At 52.5% G+C, this 24,874-nt stretch overlaps 10 protein-coding genes across 10 annotated transcripts; 6 read left to right on the forward strand and 4 right to left on the reverse strand.

Moving 5' to 3' along the window:
- Positions 1 to 45: 45 nt before the first annotated feature.
- BU24DRAFT_450022 (uncharacterized protein) lies at positions 46 to 2,705 on the forward strand. Its single transcript, XM_033530994.1, has 4 exons — positions 46 to 520; positions 586 to 1,673; positions 1,760 to 2,166; positions 2,235 to 2,705. Exons 1-4 carry the CDS (start codon positions 379 to 381, stop codon positions 2,557 to 2,559), a joined length of 1,962 nt encoding a protein of 653 aa, XP_033383616.1. The 5' UTR covers positions 46 to 378; the 3' UTR covers positions 2,560 to 2,705.
- A 1,652-nt stretch (positions 2,706 to 4,357) lies between these two features.
- BU24DRAFT_346577 (DUF914-domain-containing protein) lies at positions 4,358 to 5,484 on the forward strand (the record flags this gene model as incomplete). Its single annotated transcript, XM_033523491.1, has 2 exons — positions 4,358 to 4,448; positions 4,511 to 5,484. The coding sequence occupies 2 exons, from the start codon at positions 4,358 to 4,360 to the stop codon at positions 5,482 to 5,484; spliced, it is 1,065 nt and encodes a 354-aa protein (XP_033383617.1).
- Positions 5,485 to 5,687: 203 nt separating this feature from the next.
- BU24DRAFT_421580 (uncharacterized protein) lies at positions 5,688 to 7,757 on the reverse strand. The gene has a single exon (XM_033527759.1). The coding sequence runs from the start codon at positions 7,443 to 7,445 to the stop codon at positions 6,015 to 6,017; it is 1,431 nt and encodes a 476-aa protein (XP_033383618.1). The 5' UTR covers positions 7,446 to 7,757; the 3' UTR covers positions 5,688 to 6,014.
- BU24DRAFT_421581 (putative zinc-binding oxidoreductase ToxD) lies at positions 7,658 to 9,471 on the forward strand. The gene is made up of 3 exons (XM_033527760.1): positions 7,658 to 7,862; positions 7,917 to 8,646; positions 8,718 to 9,471. Exons 2-3 carry the CDS (start codon positions 8,138 to 8,140, stop codon positions 9,253 to 9,255), a joined length of 1,047 nt encoding a protein of 348 aa, XP_033383619.1. The 5' UTR covers positions 7,658 to 7,862; positions 7,917 to 8,137; the 3' UTR covers positions 9,256 to 9,471.
- A 305-nt stretch (positions 9,472 to 9,776) lies between these two features.
- BU24DRAFT_441096 (uncharacterized protein) lies at positions 9,777 to 11,864 on the forward strand. Its single transcript, XM_033530412.1, has 3 exons — positions 9,777 to 10,453; positions 10,524 to 11,337; positions 11,418 to 11,864. The coding sequence occupies exons 1-3, from the start codon at positions 10,216 to 10,218 to the stop codon at positions 11,677 to 11,679; spliced, it is 1,314 nt and encodes a 437-aa protein (XP_033383620.1). The 5' UTR covers positions 9,777 to 10,215; the 3' UTR covers positions 11,680 to 11,864.
- Positions 11,865 to 12,205: 341 nt separating this feature from the next.
- BU24DRAFT_408507 (membrane-associated proteins in eicosanoid and glutathione metabolism) lies at positions 12,206 to 12,803 on the reverse strand (the record flags this gene model as incomplete). The annotated part of the gene is made up of 2 exons (XM_033525864.1): positions 12,206 to 12,638; positions 12,772 to 12,803. The coding sequence occupies 2 exons, from the start codon at positions 12,801 to 12,803 to the stop codon at positions 12,206 to 12,208; spliced, it is 465 nt and encodes a 154-aa protein (XP_033383621.1).
- A 1,427-nt stretch (positions 12,804 to 14,230) lies between these two features.
- On the forward strand, positions 14,231 to 16,519 carry BU24DRAFT_491548 (MFS general substrate transporter). Its single transcript, XM_033533804.1, has 6 exons — positions 14,231 to 14,906; positions 14,962 to 15,022; positions 15,086 to 15,312; positions 15,372 to 15,786; positions 15,848 to 15,979; positions 16,032 to 16,519. Exons 1-6 carry the CDS (start codon positions 14,409 to 14,411, stop codon positions 16,202 to 16,204), a joined length of 1,506 nt encoding a protein of 501 aa, XP_033383622.1. The 5' UTR covers positions 14,231 to 14,408; the 3' UTR covers positions 16,205 to 16,519.
- On the reverse strand, positions 15,888 to 18,583 carry BU24DRAFT_441097 (uncharacterized protein). The gene is made up of 5 exons (XM_033530413.1): positions 18,410 to 18,583; positions 18,229 to 18,357; positions 17,526 to 18,174; positions 16,959 to 17,477; positions 15,888 to 16,909 (listed from the first exon to the last, which is right to left on the reverse strand). Exons 1-5 carry the CDS (start codon positions 18,502 to 18,504, stop codon positions 16,262 to 16,264), a joined length of 2,040 nt encoding a protein of 679 aa, XP_033383623.1. The 5' UTR covers positions 18,505 to 18,583; the 3' UTR covers positions 15,888 to 16,261.
- A 392-nt stretch (positions 18,584 to 18,975) lies between these two features.
- Positions 18,976 to 21,331, reverse strand: BU24DRAFT_174957 (uncharacterized protein). Its single transcript, XM_033521556.1, has 2 exons — positions 20,752 to 21,331; positions 18,976 to 20,697 (listed from the first exon to the last, which is right to left on the reverse strand). Exons 1-2 carry the CDS (start codon positions 21,095 to 21,097, stop codon positions 19,079 to 19,081), a joined length of 1,965 nt encoding a protein of 654 aa, XP_033383624.1. The 5' UTR covers positions 21,098 to 21,331; the 3' UTR covers positions 18,976 to 19,078.
- A 1,354-nt stretch (positions 21,332 to 22,685) lies between these two features.
- BU24DRAFT_421588 (uncharacterized protein) lies at positions 22,686 to 24,539 on the forward strand. The gene has a single exon (XM_033527761.1). The coding sequence runs from the start codon at positions 23,105 to 23,107 to the stop codon at positions 24,380 to 24,382; it is 1,278 nt and encodes a 425-aa protein (XP_033383625.1). The 5' UTR covers positions 22,686 to 23,104; the 3' UTR covers positions 24,383 to 24,539.
- The last annotated feature ends 335 nt before the right edge of the window (positions 24,540 to 24,874 follow it).

Raw genomic sequence — 24,874 nt, forward strand, 5'->3', positions numbered from 1 at the left:
GACCGAATTCGTCTTATTGATGTAGGTTCACCTTGTTCGTGTTGGCCTTCGCTACTACGCGTGCATGTCATTTTGATGTTGCTTAATTTGCATAGTCCGTATAAATGCGTTCGTTCCCCAGGTTATAGATTGCGTACATGCATGCAGTCCAAGGCGTACTTCGTCCAACAGGTCCACACAAAACATTATTACCGAGACAATACGCATTCAAAGCTGGCCCTCATGATGAGAACTACGCCAGAACTGTTGTCTTTCAGATAATGATATAAGGGTTCGTCGCTCTTCACACTTTTGCTCAATTCACTCGGATCGCTTCTGGCTTACAACAGCTCTCCGGGCTTTTGAAGGTACGAACGAACGACCAATGGCCATCACACAATGTCTGAGCTCGAGCCACGTTACGTCAAGACAGGTTTATGGACGAACGTAGGTCGAGGTCCTGTGATGGGTAGGACAATCACTGTCGACACGCAGACAGGCGCCATAATCGTTGCCGTGCTAGCTATTTCTTCGACGCTTGGTAAGCTACCTGTCTCATCTCCTGGTACATGCATCATGTATTTCAGCTGACAGATGTTCTTGAAGGGATAGCACACCTTTGGAGTCTTTGCGTTTTTTTGTATCATCAAACACGCGCTGATGGCAGGCCAAGAGACGCCTTCTTTCGTCAACAACAGGCGATCCTACGTACGTCACCTCCTCCAGCTACACTGTTGGCCGATTTTGTAAAGCTTTGGTGGGGATGGAAATCTGAAGCTCAATCTTCGTTCAAACGAATACTGGTGCCTGCGGTACTGGCGCTGATCTGCGCTTTTGGGTCCTTGGCCGTCTCAATCTTCACTTCATCTGTCATTGATGGGACGAAGGTCGAAGTTCTTGTTGATAGCCCGCATTGCGGACGATTGAATCGCACGACTGTCGGTAACACTCGCTACGTCATTGATGTGAAGAGTGTTTCGAGCATTTTCGCACGCGATTGCTTCCGAGATGGATCTCTACCCAGTCGATGCGACATTTATATCCGTCCGACGATCTTGACAACCACAGAACGCATCGGATGTCCCTTTTCTGAAGGGATGTGTCTAGAAAAGGACGGCACCGAGCTTGCAGTCGCAGTGGATTCCGGTCGTCTCGATTTGAACAACGCTTTTGGCCTCAATTTCGCACAGCATGACCGCGTCAAGTTTCGTAGGCGTACAACCTGTGCCGTGCTTCCAATGGACGGACGCGTGTCCGAGATCAATGCGAGTGACTTTCCCCTAGAACTAGTTCCCAGGATTCAATGGTCCGAAAATGAAAGGGCACAATTACACCATTGGGGTACTTTTCCTCCATTCAGAGAGTGGAAAAACACCACTTTCTTCGTAAGTCTTTTGGATGCAAACTTTACAGGTCGCTTCAAGATTGCCACGCGTACAGCATATTCTCCGGAAGGAGCATCAACTCCCAGCGACTTCTTCGTTGTTACGCCAGAGCTTGCACGTGAAGACGCCGACGTGGCAGTTGTAGCCATTACGAAGAACAAGATTCTCTACCACACACCAATCAATGACCCGATCTTTGCAGCGCACAAGAAGGTCGTTAAGAATTCAACTCGTGCAAACGGTGGCGCCAAAAGTCTGATACGATACTATTCTGACAATCCCACGTCCATACTGGGATGCATGGCACAGGTAAGCAGACACTTGAATGATATGACCAAAATTCGCTTTCTGCTCGGTTCTGTAAAAACAATGATGCTCACAGCACTTAAATACAGTACGAATACTGCGCCGCGACTTCGCAGAACCACTTTGCATGTTCTGGGCTCATGGGCATTCCATCCAACATAACGAAGCTCTTTCCCAACGTCAGCCCCGTTCAACAAGCTACTCTCGAGCAATTATGGGAAGTCAGTATGGCCTATGAGATTGGAAGTGTCAATAGTCTTGACGCGGCGTCGCTGATCAGCGGCGATGATGGCATCCCGAGCCTCCCAGACACCCAATGGATCAAAGAAGTCCAAACGTGGGACAAGCAGATCTGGGCGGCTTTCCAAACCGCAATCACAGACCACGCCATCGGCCCTTCAGTTCGCACGCCGGGGGTCGAACCGATGCCTCTATCAGGACCCGGACAGTCGCAGCTGTGCGGCTCCCAGAAGATGCGTAAGAACGGCGGCTTCATGTAAGTTCGTTCTCCAGCTCTTACCGATACTCCCTCACAAGTTCCAACTGACAGTTGGCAATTTTCAGCAACGTCAACTTCTTCGGACTCGTCTTCATCCTCTCCCTATCGAGCTTCTTCATCGTACTCGACATCACGCTGCTGAAGTTTCTCATATACGCGTCGAGGTTCCGACGCGTGTTAGCTCCCCGCATCGACCGCTGGATCCAGGACGGCGTTCTGCAGCTCCAGCGTCGTGCGTACGAATCCCGGGGCGAGGGACCGTGGACGAACCTAGAGAAGGAAATCCCGCTGATGGACGGAGGATGCGAACTCCCAGATCTGTCGACGGATTCTCTTGGGGGCGAACACACACCCAAGACAGATGACCAAGAGGCTGGTCATGGAGATTGAGGCAGGCGAGATCCGCTGGTATCATTGGGTGTGGTGTTTGGTGTGTGGAAGGTTGGGTCGGGGGTGGTGGTGTTGATATATACTTCAGATAGAGAGATCGCGGTGAAATGCCATGAATTTCTGCCCAACGAGTAGGTAATTAGCAGAGCTTCATTAATCAGATATGCTTACAAAAAAATTCCTAGGTACTATTCAGAACCTCCCCCTCTAAGAACGTATCTAAAACATAATCACACACTCTCCCTCTCTCCCCAACCATGCTCCTACCCTAACACCTACCCAACATATATCAGAAACTACTAAGTAACCAATCCAGTTAAAAAAGAACTAATAATTGCTTATTCTGACATCCAGCCCAACCATGTGTACGCCACGCTCGCGTACACGGTGAGATCGATGGAATCGTCCCCGCACGTGGCGTCGAGACACCTTTTTGCACATCCTCATGATCACAGTAGTTAGAAAGCCATGGGGAAAAGGAAAAATGGTGGGGTTGTCGAATGGGATTGTTTTGTAGGTAACTAATGTAATGGGCTGGGTTATGGAGGTAGAGCGCCTTGGGCGGGAATGGCGGCAAACAATCGAATGTCTCCATCACTAGGGACGTCGATACATTCTATTTTGAAGTTGAGCACTTGAGAGGCAGTTGTCGTCTACTGGTTTTCATGAATGCATTTCCGGTTAATAGGACGTGAAATAAGGTTATCACTCTCCAAGAAGCTATCCCATTTCCCGTGTAAAAGACTGGTCAAAACGAATGCTTTCTTAAACAACCCAATTCAAACCAAAACCAGCCTCGGGACTCGCCTAGATCCTCCCATGCATTGGCTATCCAGAACAGGCATCATTTAGCAACCCGTGGACCAGGCGCGCAAGAAGAAAAAAATCCAGAGCGCGGCGAGTCCGCACGCCGTCATACTCGAGACAGTAAGGCGCCGGCTCGCGGTATCCAGTTTAATGTGGAGATCGACACTGCGCAGAATGTGTTAGCGGGCGAAACGCCACATCTGGCCCGAATGAGAGCGTGATGGACTGTGTGAAAGATTGCGGTCTGCGAATGGTTGGAGGTCTGTTTTGGCGGACACGATGCGGTAGTGGCGTGTGGATGGTTGAACTTGATGTTGGCTAGTCGATGGTACAGTAAGGTAAGGTGAAGATTGGAGGTTCCACCCCTCCCGCCAAGCCTGGACTCGAGCGAATTGAACCCTTTTTTCTCTCTTTCCCATAGAAGCCATAGCTCTTCGGTGATTTGCTTTTTTTTCTTCTGCGCATCCCTCCAGTTTACCTATAAGCTGCTACGATCCCCGCGCCGCCACAGGATCTTCTCTCTTCTCTCTTCCCTTTGCATCTTCACTCTCCCACCACGGATCCTCCTTGAGAATCCCACCCCGTGAGCGACTTCTGGAGTTTTGCGCTCACGTCTGCACGCGAAAAGCTCCAACCAGACGTTACGTTACTATAACGACCCCTTCTTGCGCTTCCTGTTCCGGTTGGATATCATTGCTGTAGCTATTTGATTCGCTATCTCGATTGTACCACCGTCAGTAAGAACGCACATCATCTTCCCCGCATCTGTCTGCATATCTTTTGGGATCTTCCATATAGTTTCTTCCTCGTACAGTAAGAAATTACAATGGCCCAGCAACAAGGCACCTCCTACCAAGGCACCGACATTGGCCGTGAAGGCCATGTCGATACCACGCACGTGCAGCCGAAGGGCAGCTCCATCTCCAACGTGAGCTCTGGAAATGAGCATCAGGCTGGACATGGACTCCCGGAACTGGTGCACGAGCAGCCTATGGTTCTGGAGGAAGATGCGCAGACCAAGGGGAAGTGGTTTACCTACTTCAAGACGAAGCAGTTCTGGATTGTTTTGCTCTTGGGACAGGGTATGTTGCCTCCATTATTGAAATTGTTCGGGAATTATTGTATGTACTGACGACCAATACAGTCCTTGCTATCTGTATCACTAGCACCAACACACTCTCTCAACTTCTCAGCTTCGAGGGGACATCCATCCCGGCTTTCCAGTCTTTCTTCAACTACGTCCTGCTCAACATTGTCTTCTCCTCCTACACCATATACAAATATGGCATCAAGGGGTGGGGCAAGTTGATCCTCAAGGACGGCTGGCGCTTCATCATTCTCGCCTTTTTCGACGTCGAGGGCAACTACTTCGTCGTGCTCGCCTACCGCTACACGACGATCCTGTCCGCGCAGCTCATCAACTTCTGGGCCATCGTCGTCGTCGTCATCATGTCCTTCATCTTCCTCAAGGTCCGCTACCACTGGACGCAATACGCCGGCATCCTCGTCTGCATCGGCGGCATGGGCATCCTCTTCGGCTCCGACCACATCACGGGCGCCAACGCCTTCCCGGCCGCCAATCCCGTCAAAGGCAACCTCTTCGCCCTCCTCGGCGCCACCTTCTACGGCCTCACCAACACCTTCGAAGAATTCCTCGTCTCCAAGCGCCCCCTCTACGAAGTCATCGGCCAACTCGCCTTCTGGGCCATGATCATCAACGGCGTCCAAGCCGGCATCTTCGACCGCGCCTCCTTCCGCACCGCAGTCTGGAACGCTGACGTCGGCGGCTACCTCACGGGGTACACGCTCGTGCTCTCCATCTTCTACTCCCTCGCCCCCATCATGTTCCGTCTCAGCTCCGCTGCGTTCTTCAACATCTCCCTGCTCACAGGCAACTTCTGGGGCGTCGCGATCGGCGTCAAGGTGTTCCACCTCAGCATTCATTGGATGTACCCCATCGCGTTCGTGTGCATCATCATCGGCCAGTTGATTTACTTCGCGAGGCAGAGTATGCTGGCCGAGCAGACGAAGCCGTGGCTTGGGGAGGATCAGGCGGATGGTGTCGCCGGTGTGGGGACGGCGAGGAGGAGGGTCGAGAAGCCGGATGCTATCGTTTAGATGCACTCTATCTTCTGACCTTGGGTTAATTCTTATCGGATTCACGAGTCACTCGTTCGGGGATGTCGCTTCGCTTTTCTTCGTGTAGGAAGTATGGGTCATTGATCTGTCGAGCAGCTCTAAATCCCTATGCAAAGTGGGGAGACGCACATATACACACATACCAGTAATACAATACAATCATTAATACCATCTCGAATCATCTGATCAATCTGTTCCATTACTTTAATGTTGATATCTGAATCATTTCTTCTCTACGTCTACCCCCTATACTGACCTTCCTTTTGGACCCGTGGTGTACGGTACTCTTTCGTTCCTTCCGCCATTCCTCTCCTCCTTCCCAGCCATTTCCATCAAATCTTCAATGGATTATGATAACGGCCACATGACCGCACTCTCCCTCTTCCTTCCACAACGCACCATAGCCAGATTGTTTTGAGCAGTGATTTTGATTATCGAATGAAGTTTTTAACCTTTCATATGTCATATGCTTTCGACATCACACCCTTGCCGTCCTTGTCGCCCGACCTTCACAAAAACGGATCCGGCCTCCCACTCCCGCGCTCCATGTCAGTCACATAAACCTCCCACAACGGACTATACTCGTTCACTTCCCCTGTCCCGTCCGGCAGCACCCTCAACCTCCACTCTGCATCTCCACCCTCGCCCCCCTGCTCACTCCACGCAGCCTCGATCTCTTCACGCGTCAGCCCCGTCTTGCCATTCCACTCGTCGACCATCCCCCTCTTCGCGACCGTCTGCGCCCCAGAATCCCCGAGGAGCGAAGTCTCGCGCTCTTGGAAGGCGTGGCTCAGGGCGGGCGACAGCGCAGCGCGCACTGCCTCCCGCGTCCACGGAGGGCGCCATCCGGGGTGCGCGCTCGCGGCGTGGAGGGGCCACTGGCCCGGGGCGTCGAATGTCGCGGAACAGTTGGGTGTGATCGGGCAGGTGAGCGGGGGGACAGTTGCGGCGGGTTTGTCACCGTGGGGGAAGTTCTGGCGCTCGAAAGCTTCGATGGCTAGGGGCAGGAGGGCCATGTAGCAGGCTATGCGGCGCCAGATGAGGTATCTGATGCGTTGGTAGGCGCCGATGGGGCCGGTGAAGGTCTTGGGGGGCAGGAGGACGGTCGCGTGTCGGTTTTGGGGATGCGGGTGGATGGTCTGCCAGGTGGTGGTTTGGGAGTTGTAGGTGTGGAGGGCTCGGCGGAGGCGCTGGGGGGAGGAGGGGGAGAGGGATGTTATGAGTGTTGTGGAAGGGGGGTTTGGTTCGACTACGAAGGCTGATGCGTGTATGTCTGGGGGACTGCTTTCTACGACCATTTTGAGGTCCAGAGGAGGACCGTGGCTAGTCCGGACCGGCGGGTTGGATTCCCATGCTTGGTTAAGGATGACGTTTCTCACGTTGGGAAATGTCGTCTCCAGCGTTTTCCAGAAGTTGTGAATTCTTTCGACACGGGCTCCGTCCATGCGGCCCCGGGGGAAGAATTTCATGTGGTCGTTCTGATGGTACTCGATCTCGACGTTACGTATGTGGGGTGCAAGTGTCAGGTCGTCATATGTTTCGCCAGGGAAAGTACCGCTGCAGAGCCAGCTGGCTCGGACGTGGAAGTAAGCATTTGGATTCCCCCAGAACAGTTTTGATGCTCGAGGACGAAGGGCCGAGGATACATGGAGGAGCTGGAAGAGGGTTCCTGGGGTGCAGAGGCTGAGTATATGATCTTGGAGCTCCGTCGGGAGGTTGTTGAATTGAGGGAAAGAGGCTGGTGTGTCTGGGATTGTTGAACCTAGTCTGGCGTATGAGTGGAAGGGGATTTGTCTCTCCCAGGATTGCGATACACATGAGTCCCAGTCTAGGGGTTCCGTCCATGGGGGATGGGAGACGGAGGAGAAGAGATTATCAGCGACTTCAGGAACTCCGGTTCCTGGGAGGCTGATGGTGATACCCTCTCTAGACATGGTCATAATGTCAGATCTAATTTTGCTTTCCCGCTTCTATACTATTCTTTCTGTATGTTGCTTCATCGTATAGAGCTGAGGGTTCGTTGGTGTGAAGGAACAGCGATGAAGAAGATGTGGTGTCTTAAACGTCAGCACGCCTAATCCTGAAATAGATATCATCTGACCACCAATGGCGACCCAATGGTGGGTAGTAACATAACATCTTGCGAGAGAGTTGAGAAAATGTTTTGGTTTCAAGATCAGCGAGTAGTCTGTATTGACACCGACGTTTGAAGCACACAAGATCTACGCAGCATGACATTTGTGTTGTGCAGTTGTTGTAGTTATGAATCAGAGTGGGGTATTTCCTCTAGTGCGTCCAGAACGACATCAGACATTCACTCGACCCCTCCATAGCGTAACTAAATGCAATCTTGCTTGGTAATTCCACAATGCTTCAGGTAGTTACAACAACAGGATACTAACAACCGTCAGCAATTTGTACCATTTTGGTAGACTTGATGAGGAATCCGATGCCATCGCCATCGTTCTAATTGATTGCGATTCCATCCAATTGACCAGGGTTAACCACCGGTTTCGCACGTAAGAAACCTACATATAAAGTACACTATTCTCAAGATCCAGTGTTATCGCTCTCAACCTCTCTTCATATCTTAAATACTGCTAGATACGCCATATCCACTCAATCAATCACCATGAAAGCAGTCCAAATCCTCGAAAAGGGCAAAGCCGGCGTCGTCGACGTCCCCATCCCCAAAATCCGCCCAAACAGCCTCCTCATCCGGACCATCGCTGTCGCCCTCAATCCCACAGACTGGAAGCACGTTGGGTATCTCGACACCCAAGTAACCGTCGGTTGCGACTGGTCCGGCATCGTAGAAGAAGTCGGCTCAGAAGTGACGAAGCCGTTCAAGAAAGGCGACCGCGTGTGGGGATTCAACCACGGCAGCAACATTGATGATCCCGAGGGCGGTGCTTTCGGCGAGTATCTCATCACGCTGGCAGACTTTGTGATGAGGATTCCAGAGGGCATGGGGTTTGAGGAGGCGGCTTCTTCTGGGTCGGGGATCTTGACGGTTGGGCAGGGGCTTTATCAAGAGATGGGACTTCCGTGGCCGAGTGAGCCTCTCGAGGACGCGAAGCCGTTGTTCATATATGGTGGATCTTCTGCCACTGGGGCTCTCGGTATCCAATTTGCCAAACTGTACGTTGATATATCATATCATCGTAGTGTAGCGGTACATCAGAATAACCATACTAACCATTCCCCCTCAGATCCGGATTCGAAGTCATAACAGCATGCTCGCCCCGCAACTTCGAATACGTCCAGAGTCTAGGGGCCTCGAAAGTCTTCGACATCAACAGCAACGATCTAGGCGCCGAGATCCGCGCGTACACCGACGACAAACTGTACTACGCGTGGGACTGTGTGGGCGGTCCAAACGCATTTCCAGTCTGCACGTCCGCGCTCGCATCTTCGGCGCCAGAAGGGCAGAAGATCATCTTTGGGACTATTGTGAACAGCAAAGAACGACCGCGCGACGATGTCACGTATACTTACAGCATAGGATACTCTGCGGCGGGGAAATCGTATGTGCTTGGTGGTGTGAGGCGGCCGGCGCAACCTGACCACTATGACTTTACGAAGAAGTGGACGGAGTTTGCAGAGAAGTTGAGGTTAGAGGGGAAGTGGAAGGCACATCGGCAGGAAGTGAGGGATGGTGGGTTTGAGGGCATTTTGGGGGGAATGCAGGATATGAAGGATGGGAAGGTCAGCGGTGTGAAGCTTGTTTATAGGGTTGGTGAGCCTTGATTAGGAATTTGGGAATAAGAGGAATGTCAAGCTGGGTGTAGATGTCTTGAATGTGAGCAAAGTACGTTTAAGGGAATTAAGAGAAGCAGTGCCAATGCTGGAATTGTTTGATGAGATCTTGTTGGACGCATGCCATCGCAATACCGTTCTTGTGAGATATAACGATAGATCATGGATCAGGGGTAAAATTAGACTAACCGTGGACGGGGACGGGATCTCACATATTAGTTTGTTCTTCCTTTTTGTCCCTCGTCAACAGTAAACAACATTCGAAGTCTTTGATCGCTCTTCTTCAATGCATGTTTGTAGGACGCGAACAGTACATTTGCAAACCATCCAAATCAGTCTTACACAGCCTCAAAGAACCTCTAACGACCACCAGCCCTTCCTCGTCCTGCGCTTTACAATCTTGAATCCATTGTGAAAACCTTGGCCTACGTACGAGGATCTCGCCAAATATGCGTAAATCGCGGGCTGAACATTGGCGCCGAGTCGTCGTCCATAGAGTCCAGACCTATCCGATTGCGAGCAGCTGCGCACGCGACCAAATGGCGTTCCTGCGTCGCTGTGACGTAGCACGACCCGTCTAATCTACCTCGTATGCCTATGCTCCATCTCCAATTCCCCGATCCTCATCGCCAATCCCGTCCCCAACCAAGACACGTTGAAACAGAAACGCCACGCCGTCTATTCTAGCTTCTAGATTTGCGTGATAATCCCTTAGACTAAGCATGACTGGCGTTCTCTTGTTTGCTGCATGCTCAATTTCAAGATATCGACCATGCGATCTGCTACATTCATCCGTACTGGAGAACCCCATCCCATCCTCTCCCATGCAATGGACCCATATAACCCCCGATTGCCCTGACCCAGATCTCTTTCTCTTCAACATGCATCCTGGTCTCTGATCATTCTCTTCTCTCTCTTTTTGACACACTCTCCACTGCCCGATTCTCCATCATGGGGACCAGCAGTTCTGACCTCGCGATCCCCTTCGTCGGAGCCCTGCAGGCGTCCGTATCGGTACTACTCACCATCTTCTACGGTGTTCTGGCCGCGCAATTCAAGCTTCTGTCCAGCAATGGCGCAAAAGAGGTGTCGAACACATGCGTGCGGATGTTTCTGCCTGCGCTCTTGATCTTCAAGGTGGGGTCTGAACTGCAGCAAGGCACCGCGATTCGATACGTGCCGATATTGAGTAAGCCTTCAACCACCGACCCGAGTATTGGAAAAATGAAGGAGACTACATACTGACATAAATGATCCAGTTTGGGCACTATTCTACAACCTCCTATCCGTCGGCATTGGCGTCGTAACGACAAAGGTCCTCAAACTACCCAGCTGGGCCACCCCAGCCCTCGCCTTCAACAACACGACGAGCCTCCCACTCCTCCTCATTCAGTCCCTAGATGCCACGGGAATCCTAGACCTCATCCTCACAGATGGCGACAGCTCCTCGGAAGCCGTCAAGCGCGCGCAATCCTACTTCCTCATCAACTCCATGGTATCGAACTCCCTGACCTTCGCCCTGGGACCTCGACTCCTCCGACCAGGCGACGAAGACGCACCCGACGACGACGAAACCTCCGACTCAGACGACAACAACAACGATGACGACGAAGAGGAACAAAGCAACCTCCTCCCCGGCGAGCTCATCGACGAAGAAACCTCGCTCCTCCCCTCCCGCCTCGTCCACCACACCAACCACCACGCCCGCAAAACCTACCTCACCACCAACAAGCGCTTCCAACGCCTCCCCCCCTGGTCCCAAAGCACCCTCACCTTCCTCTACGAATTCGCCAACGCGCCGCTCCTCGGCGCCCTCGCCGGCGCCTTCATCGGCCTCATCCCCGCCCTGCACCGCCTCTTCTTCAACGAATTCACCCACGGCGGGTACGTCAACGCATGGCTGACGACCTCGATCAAGAACATCGGCGACCTGTTCGCGTCGCTGCAGATCATCGTCGTGGGCGTGAAGCTCAGCCAGTCCATCCGCAAGATGAAGCGCGGCGAGGACTCCGGCCCCTTCTCGTGGACGAGCTTCGTTTTCATAACGCTGGTGCGCTTCGTCGTTTGGCCTTTGTGAGTTCCCCCGTTCCCCCTCCCTTCCTTTACCCCTTCACCCCATTCGCCCCAAATGGTCAGCTAATGAGTGCAATTAGGATATCCATCCCCTTCATATACGCCCTCTGCACCCGGACATCCCTCCTCGACGCCGACCCAATGCTCTGGTTCGCAATGATGCTGATGCCGACGGGGCCGCCCGCCATGATCCTCGTCGCGCTGGCCGACGTAAATGGGAGTCCCGAGCGGGAGAAGATGGCGATCGCGAAGTTTCTGACTGCGAGTTATGCTGTCACGCCGTTGATATGCTTTGCTGTCGTCGGGGCGCTGAAGGCGGGGGAGGCGGCGGTGGGACGGTAGGAGGTGTGATCGTTGTTGAAGTAGATCTAAGATTTAGTAAATTGTGTTTTTACACCAGTGTCTATCGTATGTGTGCGCCTATGGCTTTGTGGTCTGTTGAATTCTCCAAGCGTGAGATGTGTGAATGGCTGGTTCCGTTTCGATGTTAGACTTTTGGATTTCGGTGTAGATGGCATGGAGTTGCGTGGTGAGATATGGATACATACTCCAGCATGTCTATTGCTGTTTTCTATTCAATGAATGGCGGGAGTGGAAGGGAGTGGAAGGGAGTGGAAGAGAGTGTCTGATACTTACCCCGTTGCATGTGCGGTTTTTCGATTGCCTAAGTTTACGGTTCTTGCCCTAGACACTGGATCGATATAACGAATCAATTGTGAAAGGATGAGGTTGTTACGCTTTCAATTATGTATGCTTTTGAATTTTATATAATAGGACTCGTACTAGTTCGTCCTATTTCCCCATTCCATGTTCCCTTTTCCTTCCTTTTATGCAACTAGACGAGAAGCCCACGCAACCCAACCCCTAATCAAGCCCTAACAAAATCCCACGCCGTCTTCGCGGACATGATAAGCAAAACATAATGCGCCAGCAACCCCGCCGCGCCATTATACCTCCCCTTGCCCCCCTCCTTGCCGTTCGTGTACCCCAACCCATACAGCACGCGCCCGACACTCCACGTCGCGCCGAGCCCCGCAGCAGCGAGCGGGTACTGCAACCCCGTAATCAGCATGGCCGCGACGGCGGTGGGGTGGTTCTCGTTGAAGTTCTGGTGGCCGCGCTGCGCGCAGTTGAACTGGTGGAGGAGGGTGCGTTTTTCGGGCGTCGGCGCGGATTGGACTTGCTCGAACGAGGCGTATTCGTAGGGGTAGGGGATCTGGGCGGCTTTGCGGTAGGAGGATACGCGGCCGCCGAGCCAGGCGCCAACGAAGAAGGTGGAGACGGCGGAGGCGAGGACGTAGCTGGGTGGGCGGGAGGGTTAGGAGAGAGTTGCGATGGGGGAGGGTTGCGGAGATGGGGGGGGGGGCAATGGGCGATGGGGAGAGTGACGTTTGCGATTGGAATGGGAGTGCTTGGAATTGGTTGTTGACTTACCCGTACTCGGCGGGGATCTCGACGGAAACCATTTTGTGATGAAGTTGATGTTGTTGGAGAAGAGTAGGAATTGAAGATGTGAACGTGGAGTGTGGTTGTAAAGGTGTTGATGCGATTGGCCGTGCTTTAAAGCTGTGAAATTTAAGCTCGGTTGTTTATTTGTCGCCCTCGAGATGGATATCAAAAGAATTGAGCTACTGATTAGTAGTATGGAAGTATTGGAATTAGTAGCAGATCAAGAGAGTTTAAATATTCGTTGAGTACACCAAAACCATACAGAATTGCACAAGCAGTGGGCCAAAACGAAATGTGTCACCAAACAGAATCCACCACAGTCGCAGAGTGGATGGATCGCCGTCGTATGAGCCGGACGAAGTCTGGACGAGAATGGGAGAAATGCTAAGGAGAGAGGGAGTCGGCCTCGGGACATCTGTTCGCCCTCGACCCTGGCACTACTGGAGGCCTTTTCCGTTTCATCGTATCGTCAAATGGAATGTCTGTTCCCTTGGTTCGTGCAGCGGGGAGATGCAGTCAGCGCATGCAATGGTACTATATGCGTGTGTATACATCGCAGACAATAAATATCTGCGTGCATTGTGCAAAAGTGAAGTGAGGTTGAGATTAGAAATCGGAGAGTGAGATTCCTTTGTCTTGGCGACGGTTAATAGTGAGACAGGGCTGGCGATGGGATGTGTACACGACATGTATGTAGTATTGACTACATATCTGGTGGGGGGAGAGTGGTACAATCGTGAACAGGGTTTCAAGGGCAATGGAGAAGGTATTTATACAGCACATAGATGGGTAGATATCGGTAATTAAGCAGTGAATGGAGGTCGCCGGAATCACGACATTCCTGCACAATTGTAAGCAATAGGACGAATTGGCCAATCACATGGCGGCAAATGCTCAGATAGGGCATAGGACGACTTGGACATATCAGTAATACAGTAAATGCAAGAGATGGAGACGCAAATATATACTTTGCACTTATCGTAGATTTCCATTATTGACTGTTTCATGTTGTTGTCTCTATGGTAGATCTAGTAGAGAATATCAGTACTGTGTTCTATACCTATATTCATCTCATGACAGGTATCCGCTCTCCTCCGTCCAGACCTCATACCAATATACCAATATGCTATGCAATAGGCCCTTCATCCAACACCCATTGAGTCACCCCAAACCCTCTCCAATATCAAAACCCCTCGAACAGTCATTCAGATTTAAAAAAAAATAAAAACCTCAAACGAGCCTCTCGTTCATTCGCTCGCCGCCATCGGTGTTCCTATGTTAAGACTCAATGGTCTCCACACTTCGGCGTCCCGAAGCATCTTGCCGATCGGTCAAACGTCCCAACTTGCCGAAACCCACCCAAATATGCGGTCACTGCAACATTTTGGGAATTATATATAATCCAATAGTACAATTTGAATGTGTCGCGTGCTCACTCTGAAAATCTGTCTTTGACATCATTTCTGCGAATAATTCGTTTTACTTTACCGTTCGGAATAGAACGAAGACATTCACTCTTTCACATCGTCATCTCTTTGCATGCATGAGCGAAAAGTATACATGACTGAATGGAATTGATATTCAACAATAACTCAACAAATACCTCATAAACCACCCCAACAATGCCATCCAAAAACCAACTCCCGCCCCACGAGGCACCTTCAATCCCACCGTCCCCGTCGCCCTCACCCAACGACCTCTCGAAAGTCGAAACCAACGCTTCCGCCCTCTACGACACCCTCCCCACCTACCACAAAGCCCTCATCGTCTTCACCACCTCCTGGTCCACCCTCGCTGCCTGCTTCTCCAGCACATCCCTCCTCTCCGCCGCCGTCGAAATCGCCGCAGACCTCAACACCACGCCCGAAGTCATCAACCTGTCCACCGGCGGATTGATGCTCGCCATGGGGTGCAGCAGCTTCGTGTGGAGTCCGCTGAGCAGTATCTTCGGGCGGCAGCTGGCGTATAGGAGTTGCATGGCGGTGCTGATGGCGTTCCTGGTGGGCGCGGCGACGGCGAGGAGTACAGTGGCTTTCGTGGTGTTGAGGGTGCTGGGCGGGTTCCAGGGGACGTTCTTTCATGTCGCGGGTCAGACGATTATTGCGGAGTATTTTCCTCCGGTGGGTGGATATTCGTTTTCTTTTTGACTTTCTCTGGCTAATAGTGGGCGAATAGACGCAGCGGGGTATGGCGACGGGATTCTTCATGGCGGGCACGGTTTTGGGTCCTCCGTTGGGTATGTGATAACATCTATCCCAAGTCCTGCCCTAGCACTCACTGATGGAATGTTTTTAAATAGGACCCTGCGTGGCGGCGATAATGATCGAATTCGCAAACTGGCGCAGCATCATCTGGCTCCAGGTCGCCATGTGCGGTCTCGGGCTCCTCCTATCCTTCTTCTTCATCCCGCCTAGCAGACTCGATCGAGGCATGTTCAAGATGAACATGACGGGCAGGACCGCACTCGCGCAGTTCAATCCGCTTCCTGTGTTCAAGACGATGGTGTATCCCAACGTCTTCTTCGCCGTAAGCCACCACATCCACCACCCCTCTCTCACAGACACATACTAACTCAGACCCGCCAGCAACTAAGCTGCGGCCTCCTCAGCTGGTCCCAATCCAGCATCCTCGCAACCCCCCGCGAAGTCCTCACCTCCAAATTCAACATCACCTCGCCGCTAATCGCGGGGCTCTTCTACTTCGCACCCGCGTCCGGCTTCCTCTTCGGCGCCATCGTCGGCGGCCGCTACTCCGACATGACGGTGCGGAAGTGGATCGCCATCCGCGGCGGGCTGCGGCTGCCGCAGGACCGCCTCAAGAGCGGCATGTTCGGCTTCTTCTTCCTCATCCCCGTCGCGACGTTGATATACGGGTGGGGGTTGGAGAAGTGCCATGCGTGTACGAGGGAGAGGGCGGGACTGGCGTTGCCGATTGTGACGGTTTGGTTTGCGGGCGTGGGGATCATGCAGGTTTTTTCGAGCTTGAATACGTATTGTGCTGGTGAGTTTGAGCCCCCCCGTCTGCGGAGGATATCCTCGATTGGGTCTGATGGGGAAAACAGAGGCGATACCGAAGAGGAGGCGTGAGGTTATGGTGGGGAAGTATCTCCTTCAGTATATTGCCGGTGCATGCGCGACGTCGGGTGCTGTTCCGCTCATGGAGGCGGTGGGAGTAGGCTGGTCTTCGACTATCGGTAAGTTGGTGTGCGTAATGTTTCTGTTAGATTTGGACTAAGCTCGTGATAGCTGTTGTTCTCGCCCTCGTCGCTGGAAGTTTGACTCTCTGCGGCGCAATGTATGGGCTAACGATGCAGACATGGGTAGAGGAACGTATCCATGGCAAGAAGGACGTTGAGAAGACGAAGTCAATTCACTGGCCCACGTCAACGCGGTGGTTTGTCACACATGCAGAAGTGTGAGGAGACAAAAAATGACATCTTTCCTATTCTTATCGTAGATAGCGTGAGAATTCTCACCTAGACAGCCCAGCCATCATCCCACAGCTCCGGCCAGTCAGACATCTGCGTGCCATCCAGAGTCGACGGCTCGAACAGCGGCAGATTGAGATCCGGGGCGGCGAGGAACTCCTGCAGCGACGGCGCGGCAAGCGCCATCCCAGCTGTCATGGTCATCGTGCTGTTTTCCGAAGACACCTCGTTTCTCACGCCCACCTGCGGCGCTACACTGGGCGTGGGAAGAGGCTCGGCTGATGAGCCGAATGGGTAGCTTTGAGCCATGCTCTGCTTGATAGCGTCAATATGTTGAATATACTCCTTACCCGCGAAACTACCGCTCTGTGCCAATTGCTCCAACATCTCTGCTGCGCTGTTGAACGACTCGCCGTCGCTGCGGCTTTGACTCCATCCGAGAAGACTCGATACGGCGAGAGAGTTAGCAGCCGAGAATAGGTATTGAGTGTTGAAGTAGTCGAAAATGGGAAAGAAGCCGTGAAGCCACGCGTCGCTCAGGAGTCGATAGGAGTGCCGGGAGCACTGTACACAAGTACCTGCGAGCGCGATAACACTGTCCGGAAGGTCTCGCTTCCGGCCTGTGGGTAAGCTCCTAGACTCTTTGTGATGGCGGAGAACGTGGAGGAGGACGGGCCTTGTGGCCACGATGACAGCCTATATCCGTGAGCCCACATCTGGAAATCAGAAATAAACATGTACCTACTTGATTGAATCGCAGGTGTAAGTGTACAAGTTGATTGTGGGATACCGGGCTGTCGACGCCGGGCTCGAGGCGTAAGTGTGGCGGCAATGCCTCCACCCATCCAGTGAGCCTCCTCAACGCAAGCTGCACCCTTTGTGAGAACGACGTCTGGTGTTTACGTCGACTGTATATTGTGCTAATCGTCTGCGTGGATAGTTTGGCAAGCTCGGTTTGATATATGACATACTCGGCATCTTCGAAATCTCCCTTACGTGCCTCACTAATTCCGGTATCGCTTGGTAGATCAGCCAGGACGTCATCGTCAGGTATACTCGGCGGTTGTCCGAGTTTTGACGAGCAGATTCGATCGAACGTGTATGCTGTCCACCAGAGTCTGGTTCGATGTTCTCTAGCATCGCGGTCGCGAAATTGATAGTCTGGGATGCTCATGTGCATGCCCAGAATCGTGCCTAGTTTGACAGCAGAACTTGCAAAGGTTGAGGCAGAATGTCGTCTGTTTAGTGCGTAGGAATATACGACCTATCAAGAGTGAGTCATGTACGAGAATTATTGATCGGAGTGGCATACGAGGAGCAGTACGATCTCCAGAGTATCGAGTAGGGGGCGTTCAGCTGGCACGGTGACCATCTTCCTACACATTGCAAAATAGGTAAGACCGGGGAAAGGAGACTGTGTATTGTGTATCTTCGTGGAATAGACTTCTCCCAAGGCAAATAAGGCATACAACTTGCTAGTCGTGAGCCTGTCGGCGATTCCGTCATTCTGAATTGCGCGTTCAAGCGATTCTAAAACCACCTCTTTCCGTACCATATGATAGTATCGGCAAATGGTTGATAGAGCTGCCTGGACCAAGAACCGGGCTCGTGCCGGCGAAGGCCATATAGATTGAGTGGTGTTCGACAGCTGTATGATGTTCTCGTCTGGCACATAGCTCATCCGTGGCATGTGTTTGGTAAAAGAGCCCAAGGTCTGTCGGAATCGCGTTGCAAAGGCAGCATCAGCAGCTTCGGTGACGTGAATTGGCATATCTAGAGAGGCCAGGGATTCAAACCAAGGTCTGTCCTGCAACAGTGGATTTCGAACACTCTCCTGCGCTTCAGCCGTTTCGGCGGCATTTTCAGGCGGCTCAACAATCGGATCGTCAGCGAGGTTTCCATGGGGTGTCTCTGTTGTTGCTCGCAGCCGTTCATTATCTTTAAGTATCGTTTCTATATATCTGCAAACGAATTTAGTGAAGCTGTCACAACATTTGTATCATTCATTGACGGACTGGCTACTAATCTTGATCTGTCGATCTTTGATAGGATACACGCAGGCAGGTGCTCCATCTGCATCGCGACACCTCGTGCAGGGCTGCCCTCCAGAACACTTCACTTTATGGGCATGACAACGCTGGCACCTGTGATACTCGTCAGAGTGAAATTCTTGCATATGAGATCCATTCTTATTACGCGATGCTCTTAGGGGCTCGCCTTTTGGGAGGCCTCGAGCTCTCGAGTTCCGTCTCGACTGCGTTTCGCTTCTGCGTGCGCGGTGTGACGGGCATCACCTACCAAACTCGCTCCTCTCGACTCTCGACTCTTACCCGACGATTAGTTATGATTATGAGAACAGATGAACTCGTGGCGTATGTTGGGCAAGAGCATCCCGGGCCACAGTTGGGGATAATGTCTGTCGTGCACGGCTTTTCTTCGGTGCAATGATTCATACTTGAATCCGAATTGGAAGTCCTTTTTCAGCACGCATATCAATCACATCAAAACGAATGCTGTAGGTAGAAATCTCGGTATGAAGGGTGTGGCCACAAAGGTCCACATAAAAACCAGGAAATTATATTCATCATGCGCCTGCCGCCACGTAGGACGTATCGCTTGCTAAGGCGCTTAAAAACGCCTACGTATATAATCCATTCCATCGCTATAAACCAAGAGGCTGAATTCACCTGCACCCAATCCCATGGTATCTACCCGCGAATTATATCCTTTAAGTCCAGATCCGTGCTATATATAGGAGAAACGCCAAATATGAAGAACGCCTTAGTTTGTGACCAAGTGAACAAGAGAACGCCTAAGCTATGGGGAAGACAGTGTGTCGCATCGCGTGCTGCGTTTGTACAACCGTTATGAGGATGACGAAGCGGAGTCGTCAGTCGATGTAAGGGTTGGTGGCCCGTCGGCCCGCAAAGCCTTCACTGCATCGTCAACCTCATCAGCCGCCATCTTCTGCCACTGCTCCCTATTGTCTTTGTCGGCAAGCGCATCCGCACCAGCGTCACTAACTCGGTCGTATAGTAACCGGGATATATCCCTATTAACATCGGTGTATTCGTCTTTTGATATTTCCTTCTTCACATACAAGGGTTTGAGGGCGAACGTGACCATCCTTTGGATTTCTGCTTTTGTGGTATAAGACAGCGAGGCGGAGCGACTAGGTGAGGAGTCTTTAGAACGAGGAGGGCTACTTAGCCCTGCAGAGCGGAGAGGAAGTGTGTGTCGATTAGGACGAGGTTCGTCGTCTGCTGGGGAGTACGGAGAATATGTAGGCGAAAGTTGGGGTTCTTCTATCTGCTTTGGAGACTTGGACCGACTGAGGTTCAAGGGTGGTGGCGTAGTCATGCCCTGGGGGGTTGGATACACGGCTATAACAGGAGAAAGGCCAGGTGATGAATTTTGCGGCGAACAGGCTCTTTCGATGATGACACGCTTCGGTCGAGGTGCAGCGATCTCTCTTTCCTGTTCGGCTTTGTCTACTGCCACCTCTTCTAGAAGGGATTGGAGAAAACCTGGTGCAGCGGATGCGTCGCTGTTGTTGTTGGCTAGCGAACTCTCCGGGTCATGGACTGGGTTACTGATACGCCGTGCAGCGGCAGCGGATGACTCTGCAGCATCCATGTTTAGTCGAGTGCGAGGGCGCTTGAGCTTGCGCTCAGGCTCTTTATCCCGGGTTTCGGGCTCTACAGGCGATGAGTCAACGGATTTCCTTTTGCGGCCTCGAGTGATGTTGATGTTGTTGCCATCAGGTGTAGGAGAGGATTGTGCTTCCATTTGAGCAACCTGCTCCCTTGCCTTTTCGAATTGGTTCCATGCTCGAAGTTCTTCTTGAGATTCGGGATCTTTGGGTGTTTTGGGGGGCTCGCGATGAAGCGTAGTGGGCACGGGGCGCACGCGATTATTATTAGATGGCCGGACGTGGACATTGTCGGCAGCGGCGCGGAAGCGATTGCCGGCACCTAGCCGTCGAGCAAGGGCAAAGCGACGCTCCCACTCGCGGTTCTCCCGACGCTGTACCTCAGATCTGTTGTCGGACTGGTCGTCATCCTCAAATGGAAACTCGATGTCAAAGTGGAGGCGTTCCCAAACGCTTTGCCAGACACCGACCCATTCGTCTGGGGCGCCGGTGCGTCGCGGAAGACGAGGCCGGCCATTAATGTATGCAGCGGGACCGCGTGGTGCGTTGCGACGAGAGGCAGCATCGATGAGCTCGGGGTTCTCCACACAGCCCTGGCAGTACCATGGACCACGAGATGGCATACGGTCCAGACCAGCGCAGAAGACATGGCACAGTTGCTCGCAGCTGTGACAAAACATGAGCTGCGAAGAGTCTCCGAACTCGTCGCAGACCATGCAGGCATCATAGCTGCCGTCGTCCTCGATGATGTAGTCTTCCTCGACGATCATGGACGTGTCAATGTCGGCGACCTGTTGTCGATCCGACACGGCGTAGGATGAGATGATGTTGCCTGTGTATGCAATTAGTTTTGTTTGCATAGCTTCCTTGTTGGACGGGTACCTACCTCCTACGGTCAAGCTGAGTTCGACCATGTTGAAGCTGGCCCGACATATGGGGCAGCTATTCGCTCGTTCCACCCATGGTTTAAGACACTCATTGTGAAGATTGTGGCCGCAAGGAAGCAGGTGCGCGACCAAGTCTTCGTCTTTGGGGTCGGTTGCGAGTGCTGGCGACACGACTTGGTGGAGCTTGCTGGGATGATGGGTGGTGGTATCAGCCGGCTCCTCTAGCGAGTCGGTCGCTAGCAAGTTATCGGAGGTGGTGGTGGTTGCAGCAGTAGTGGTGGCGGCTGAGTTGCCTTCGCCTTGGGGGACGAGGTCGCCGAGGCAGACTATACAAGTCTCGGCCATCGAGGAAATTGTTGTCGAAGAAAAAGCGTGTGAATCGAGTATCGCGGATCATAAGTCGAAAGTTGGTGATTGAAGGAGTGCAGGACGCATGAGGGGCTCCAAGTTGTTATACTCGCTGGATGGATGGTGCCAAGGATGGCGCTAAGAAGCGAGTCGCCTGTGATCATCCCGTAAACTAGTCAGACATCTGGCGCTGCTGATTCCTGACAAAGCCCGAGGGGGATGCGATTGCGATGGATACCTACTTAAAACCTTGTACTCGAACTTTGTACGGAATAACTGGAGCCGAGCTTGTTGTGGCTCGATCTGGGACTAATTGAGAAAGTTGGAGGGGGCAAGATTGAGGCCTGTACATGGATGAGGTTGTCTCCGCAACATCCCATGGACGGGGACTTCAAAGAGGCTGGCTGTGCTGGTTACCTGGTCTGGTGTGCCTACCTCACCACGTGTTGACTGCTCTCTAATAGTAATGTACCCAGATGACCTTCTCAGGTTACTGGAGTGTTCCCCGGAATGCAAAACACTGTTTCAAGATGCTTTGCCGCCCTGGCTATTGAATTCCCGCATTCATGATAGCGCAACTGTGCACAAACGTACACTTGTTTCCATCTTTACTCTTGATCGTAAATACGTAGTAGAACTCCAGTTAAGCAGTGAGCATATGAATCATACTGCGGGATGAGATCGCATTTGGTTTTCTAGAGCGTATTGCACCATTGCAGCATATCGCCAGGGATTCATGAGTCAAGCGGGGCTGCTACGTAGCTTCCTGGGGCAACGCAGGCAGGCAGCAGGCATCCAACCAGGATACGTGAGTGCCCTTCGGACAACGCGCATGCGATTATTTACGAAGGAAGCCATCGTTTGGACATCCAGATATCACGAGAACGAGGATTTTCGAACCTGACGGAGCTGCTCGGGAGCAGAGACGAACGGATTCGAAATCCAAACAGGGACGGATTGGGACCAGTCGGCACAGTAATGCCATGTTTCTATAGGTAGATTCGCGCGCGAATCTACAGCCCAGAGCCTGAGAAGGTATCCGGGACTTGCAATGAATGGATCTTGTATTTCTACTGTCTAGTTTACGCGCCTCCGGTAGGCGCCGAGGGCGGTTGCCGCGCGAACACAACGGAACTCTATCGAGGCACCAGAGCCTGCCTCGCAGACTTCAGATGCGCGATGCGATACGATACGATATGCGATATGGCGACTAGAGTCCATGTCTGCGTGTCTTTTGAAAAGTCAGCGTAGTGCACAGAGGTTGGTGAGCCTTGTGGAAGACCTGACCAGTCACCGCGCATGTACACGATAGACCTGTGGGCGTAGTCAAGCTAGAGGTCAATAGCGCCTTAGACAACAGTTCTATATTGCCTCGATATCCTGTCTATGGCAGTGGACGTGGTGGTAGACCTTGGTCCATGGTGGAGGTGGCGGTGAGAAGGAGATGGAGCTGAGGGGGAGGAAATGTTGTCTTTACAGTGTGGGATGTCCCAAGACGGGCGATAATGACTAAGCTGTTTCGAGTCTAGCCTCATCATCCACTTCAAACCCCGAATATCTACCTCCTCTTTGGGCACGCAGCAAATCTGAGTCGACTGTCTCGAATATGACAGAAGTAGTGTTGTATAGTACTCGTATAGATAGTAGACCTATACATCGACATGTCGGCTTACTCGATTTCAACATCTCGTATGCGTGCTGCACTTATCTTTCACAAGATATCGCTACGCCTACCGAGGCATGACGTTTATCCAAGATAGTATAAACGTCCGAGTGTCTTAAAGAAAGGTTCAACAACGTCCTTCAACTTTCGACACTGACACTCTACCCTTGCACGAAAGCCGCAATTGGGAACAAACACTTAGGAATTCAAATCACTACATCGATTGATTTCATACAAGCAGTCTGCAGGCCCTGATACGTATCTCCACTGGAACAAACACCTTCACCCGGCGTATCAAAGCCCTCAATCCTTACCCTCGACTGACGTATCTGACTTCAACAATGGCCTCGACTCCACGCCAATATGACCTTGTACTCCTCGGTGCTACAGGGTACACTGGGAAACTGACCGCAGAATGGGTCAACAGGAAGCTACCCAGCGACATCAAATGGGCGATAGCAGGTCGCAACGCAAAGAAGCTTCAAAGCGTGGCGGACGAACTCCACCAGCAAAACCCCAACCGACCATCCCCAGCAATCGAGACAGTCGAGCTCGAAAAGGCCCAACTCGATACTCTGGCTAGGAAAACCCGCCTGATCATCACCACCGTCGGCCCGTACATGTTCTACGGCGAACCGGTGCTCGCCGCCTGCGCAGAGAACGGAACCCACTACCTCGACTGCACAGGCGAAATCCCATGGTACTACGACATGCTTGCCAAATACCACGCAACTGCGGAGAAGAACGGCGCCATCATCATCCCCCAATGCGGGCTGGACTCAGTCCCCGCCGACATCGTCTCCTACGTAGTATCACGACACATCCGGAAGACCTTCAACCTCCCGACGGCCTCCCTAACCTACACCCTCTACGCCTACAAAACCGGCGTCAGCGGCGGCACCAGCACAACCGCCCTCAACATCTTCTCCAACTACTCCCTCTCCCACCTCTCCAAATCCATGAACCCCTACTCCATCTCGCCCGTCCCCGCGCCCTCAACCCCCACCCCAACCCCCTCGCAAAGCAGCCTCCTCCAACGCCTCCTCCTCCTCCCCTACGTCCCCAAACTCGGCGGCCTCCAAACAACCGGCCTCATGGCCGCCGTCGACGCCTGCCTCGTCCACCGCTCCTGGGGGCTCTACACCTCGCAATCCGCGACCTCCTCCTACGGCCCGAACTTCCAATTCAAAGAGTACACGCGCTCGAAATCCCTGCCAGGCGCCGCTATATTCAAACTCACGTTCGCGCTCGCGGGGCTCCTCCTCGCCATCCCACCCACCCGCTGGATCTTCGCGCCCCTCCTCAAAGCCTTCGTCATCCCGGCGCCTGGCGAGGGCCCGAGCAAGGAGTCCATGAAGGGCGACTTCATGTCGTACAGGGCGCTCGGTGTCGCGGAGGGAAAGAAGGAGGAGGTGCTGGCGAAGCTGGACTTTGCGTTCGGCGCGTATGAGTTCACGGGGTGTTCGCTCGCGGCGGCGGCGGAGGTGCTGTTGACGGGTGGGGTGGAGGGGTCGTTGGCGGGGGAGCTAAGGGGTGGGATTTTGACGCCCGCGACGTTGGGGGAGGCGTATGTGGAGAAGTTGAGGGCGTATGGGGTGAATATCGAGGTTGGTGTTTGATTGTAACTTACTTTTCTCCTTTCTGTGTTTGCGGTCGTAGCTCTATCGCTGTCGTTGGCCTTTTCTCGCTCTCTCGGATGGAGGAAACAAGCCTCAAGTATAAATGCCGAGAATCAAATCATGATCGAATGCAAATAAAATAATATGAAATAACGTTCCATACATATCACGATCCCATTTGGGTTGACAACCACATTTATGCTCGAACACCCCTCCAACAACCTCAAACTCAGGAGGAGGCAAGTAGAGTGGAATGGCACGAAGGCCAAACACACTGCATACTCTTCTTTACTCAATGCCTGAGATGTTTAGTTCGACGACAAAAGCAAGAGACACGCGACCCCCATTTCATTTTTCGTGATGGAAGTTCAATTTTATGCTATATGCGTACATGTAAACTTATATATGTATGCCTATGTATGCCTTCTGTATGCGAATGCAGGGTATAAAACAACGAAATCTAAAAAAAAGCGAAAGAGAAAAGCCAACGCG

The sequence above is a fragment of the Aaosphaeria arxii genome (assembly GCF_010015735.1).
Source record: "Aaosphaeria arxii CBS 175.79 unplaced genomic scaffold BU24scaffold_4, whole genome shotgun sequence".
In the NCBI taxonomy this organism is placed as follows: Eukaryota; Fungi; Ascomycota; class Dothideomycetes; order Pleosporales; genus Aaosphaeria; species Aaosphaeria arxii.

Excerpts from the sequence above, each read along its gene's own strand:
- BU24DRAFT_421580 (XM_033527759.1), bottom strand. The coding sequence starts at position 7,445 with ATGACCATGTCTAGAGAGGGTATCACCATCAGCCTCCCAGGAACCGGA.
- BU24DRAFT_441097 (XM_033530413.1), bottom strand. The coding sequence starts at position 18,504 with ATGCCCGTCACACCGCGCACGCAGAAGCGAAACGCAGTCGAGACGGAA. Across the intron at positions 17,478-17,525 it reads TGGAGATCGTACTGCTCCTC|GTCGTATATTCCTACGCACT; the intron begins GTATGCCACTCC and ends CACTCTTGATAG. Across the intron at positions 16,910-16,958 it reads TACACCTGCGATTCAATCAA|GCTGTCATCGTGGCCACAAG; the intron begins GTAGGTACATGT and ends TCACGGATATAG.
- BU24DRAFT_421588 (XM_033527761.1), top strand. The coding sequence starts at position 23,105 with ATGGCCTCGACTCCACGCCAATATGACCTTGTACTCCTCGGTGCTACA.
- BU24DRAFT_491548 (XM_033533804.1), top strand. The coding sequence starts at position 14,409 with ATGCCATCCAAAAACCAACTCCCGCCCCACGAGGCACCTTCAATCCCA. Across the intron at positions 15,023-15,085 it reads GGTTTTGGGTCCTCCGTTGG|GACCCTGCGTGGCGGCGATA; the intron begins GTATGTGATAAC and ends GTTTTTAAATAG. Across the intron at positions 15,980-16,031 it reads AGGCTGGTCTTCGACTATCG|CTGTTGTTCTCGCCCTCGTC; the intron begins GTAAGTTGGTGT and ends AGCTCGTGATAG.
- BU24DRAFT_421581 (XM_033527760.1), top strand. The coding sequence starts at position 8,138 with ATGAAAGCAGTCCAAATCCTCGAAAAGGGCAAAGCCGGCGTCGTCGAC. Across the intron at positions 8,647-8,717 it reads GGTATCCAATTTGCCAAACT|ATCCGGATTCGAAGTCATAA; the intron begins GTACGTTGATAT and ends ATTCCCCCTCAG.
- BU24DRAFT_441096 (XM_033530412.1), top strand. The coding sequence starts at position 10,216 with ATGGGGACCAGCAGTTCTGACCTCGCGATCCCCTTCGTCGGAGCCCTG. Across the intron at positions 10,454-10,523 it reads TCGATACGTGCCGATATTGA|TTTGGGCACTATTCTACAAC; the intron begins GTAAGCCTTCAA and ends TAAATGATCCAG. Across the intron at positions 11,338-11,417 it reads CGCTTCGTCGTTTGGCCTTT|GATATCCATCCCCTTCATAT; the intron begins GTGAGTTCCCCC and ends GAGTGCAATTAG.
- BU24DRAFT_174957 (XM_033521556.1), bottom strand. The coding sequence starts at position 21,097 with ATGGCCGAGACTTGTATAGTCTGCCTCGGCGACCTCGTCCCCCAAGGC. Across the intron at positions 20,698-20,751 it reads ACTCAGCTTGACCGTAGGAG|GCAACATCATCTCATCCTAC; the intron begins GTAGGTACCCGT and ends TTGCATACACAG.
- BU24DRAFT_450022 (XM_033530994.1), top strand. The coding sequence starts at position 379 with ATGTCTGAGCTCGAGCCACGTTACGTCAAGACAGGTTTATGGACGAAC. Across the intron at positions 521-585 it reads AGCTATTTCTTCGACGCTTG|GGATAGCACACCTTTGGAGT; the intron begins GTAAGCTACCTG and ends ATGTTCTTGAAG. Across the intron at positions 2,167-2,234 it reads CGTAAGAACGGCGGCTTCAT|CAACGTCAACTTCTTCGGAC; the intron begins GTAAGTTCGTTC and ends GGCAATTTTCAG.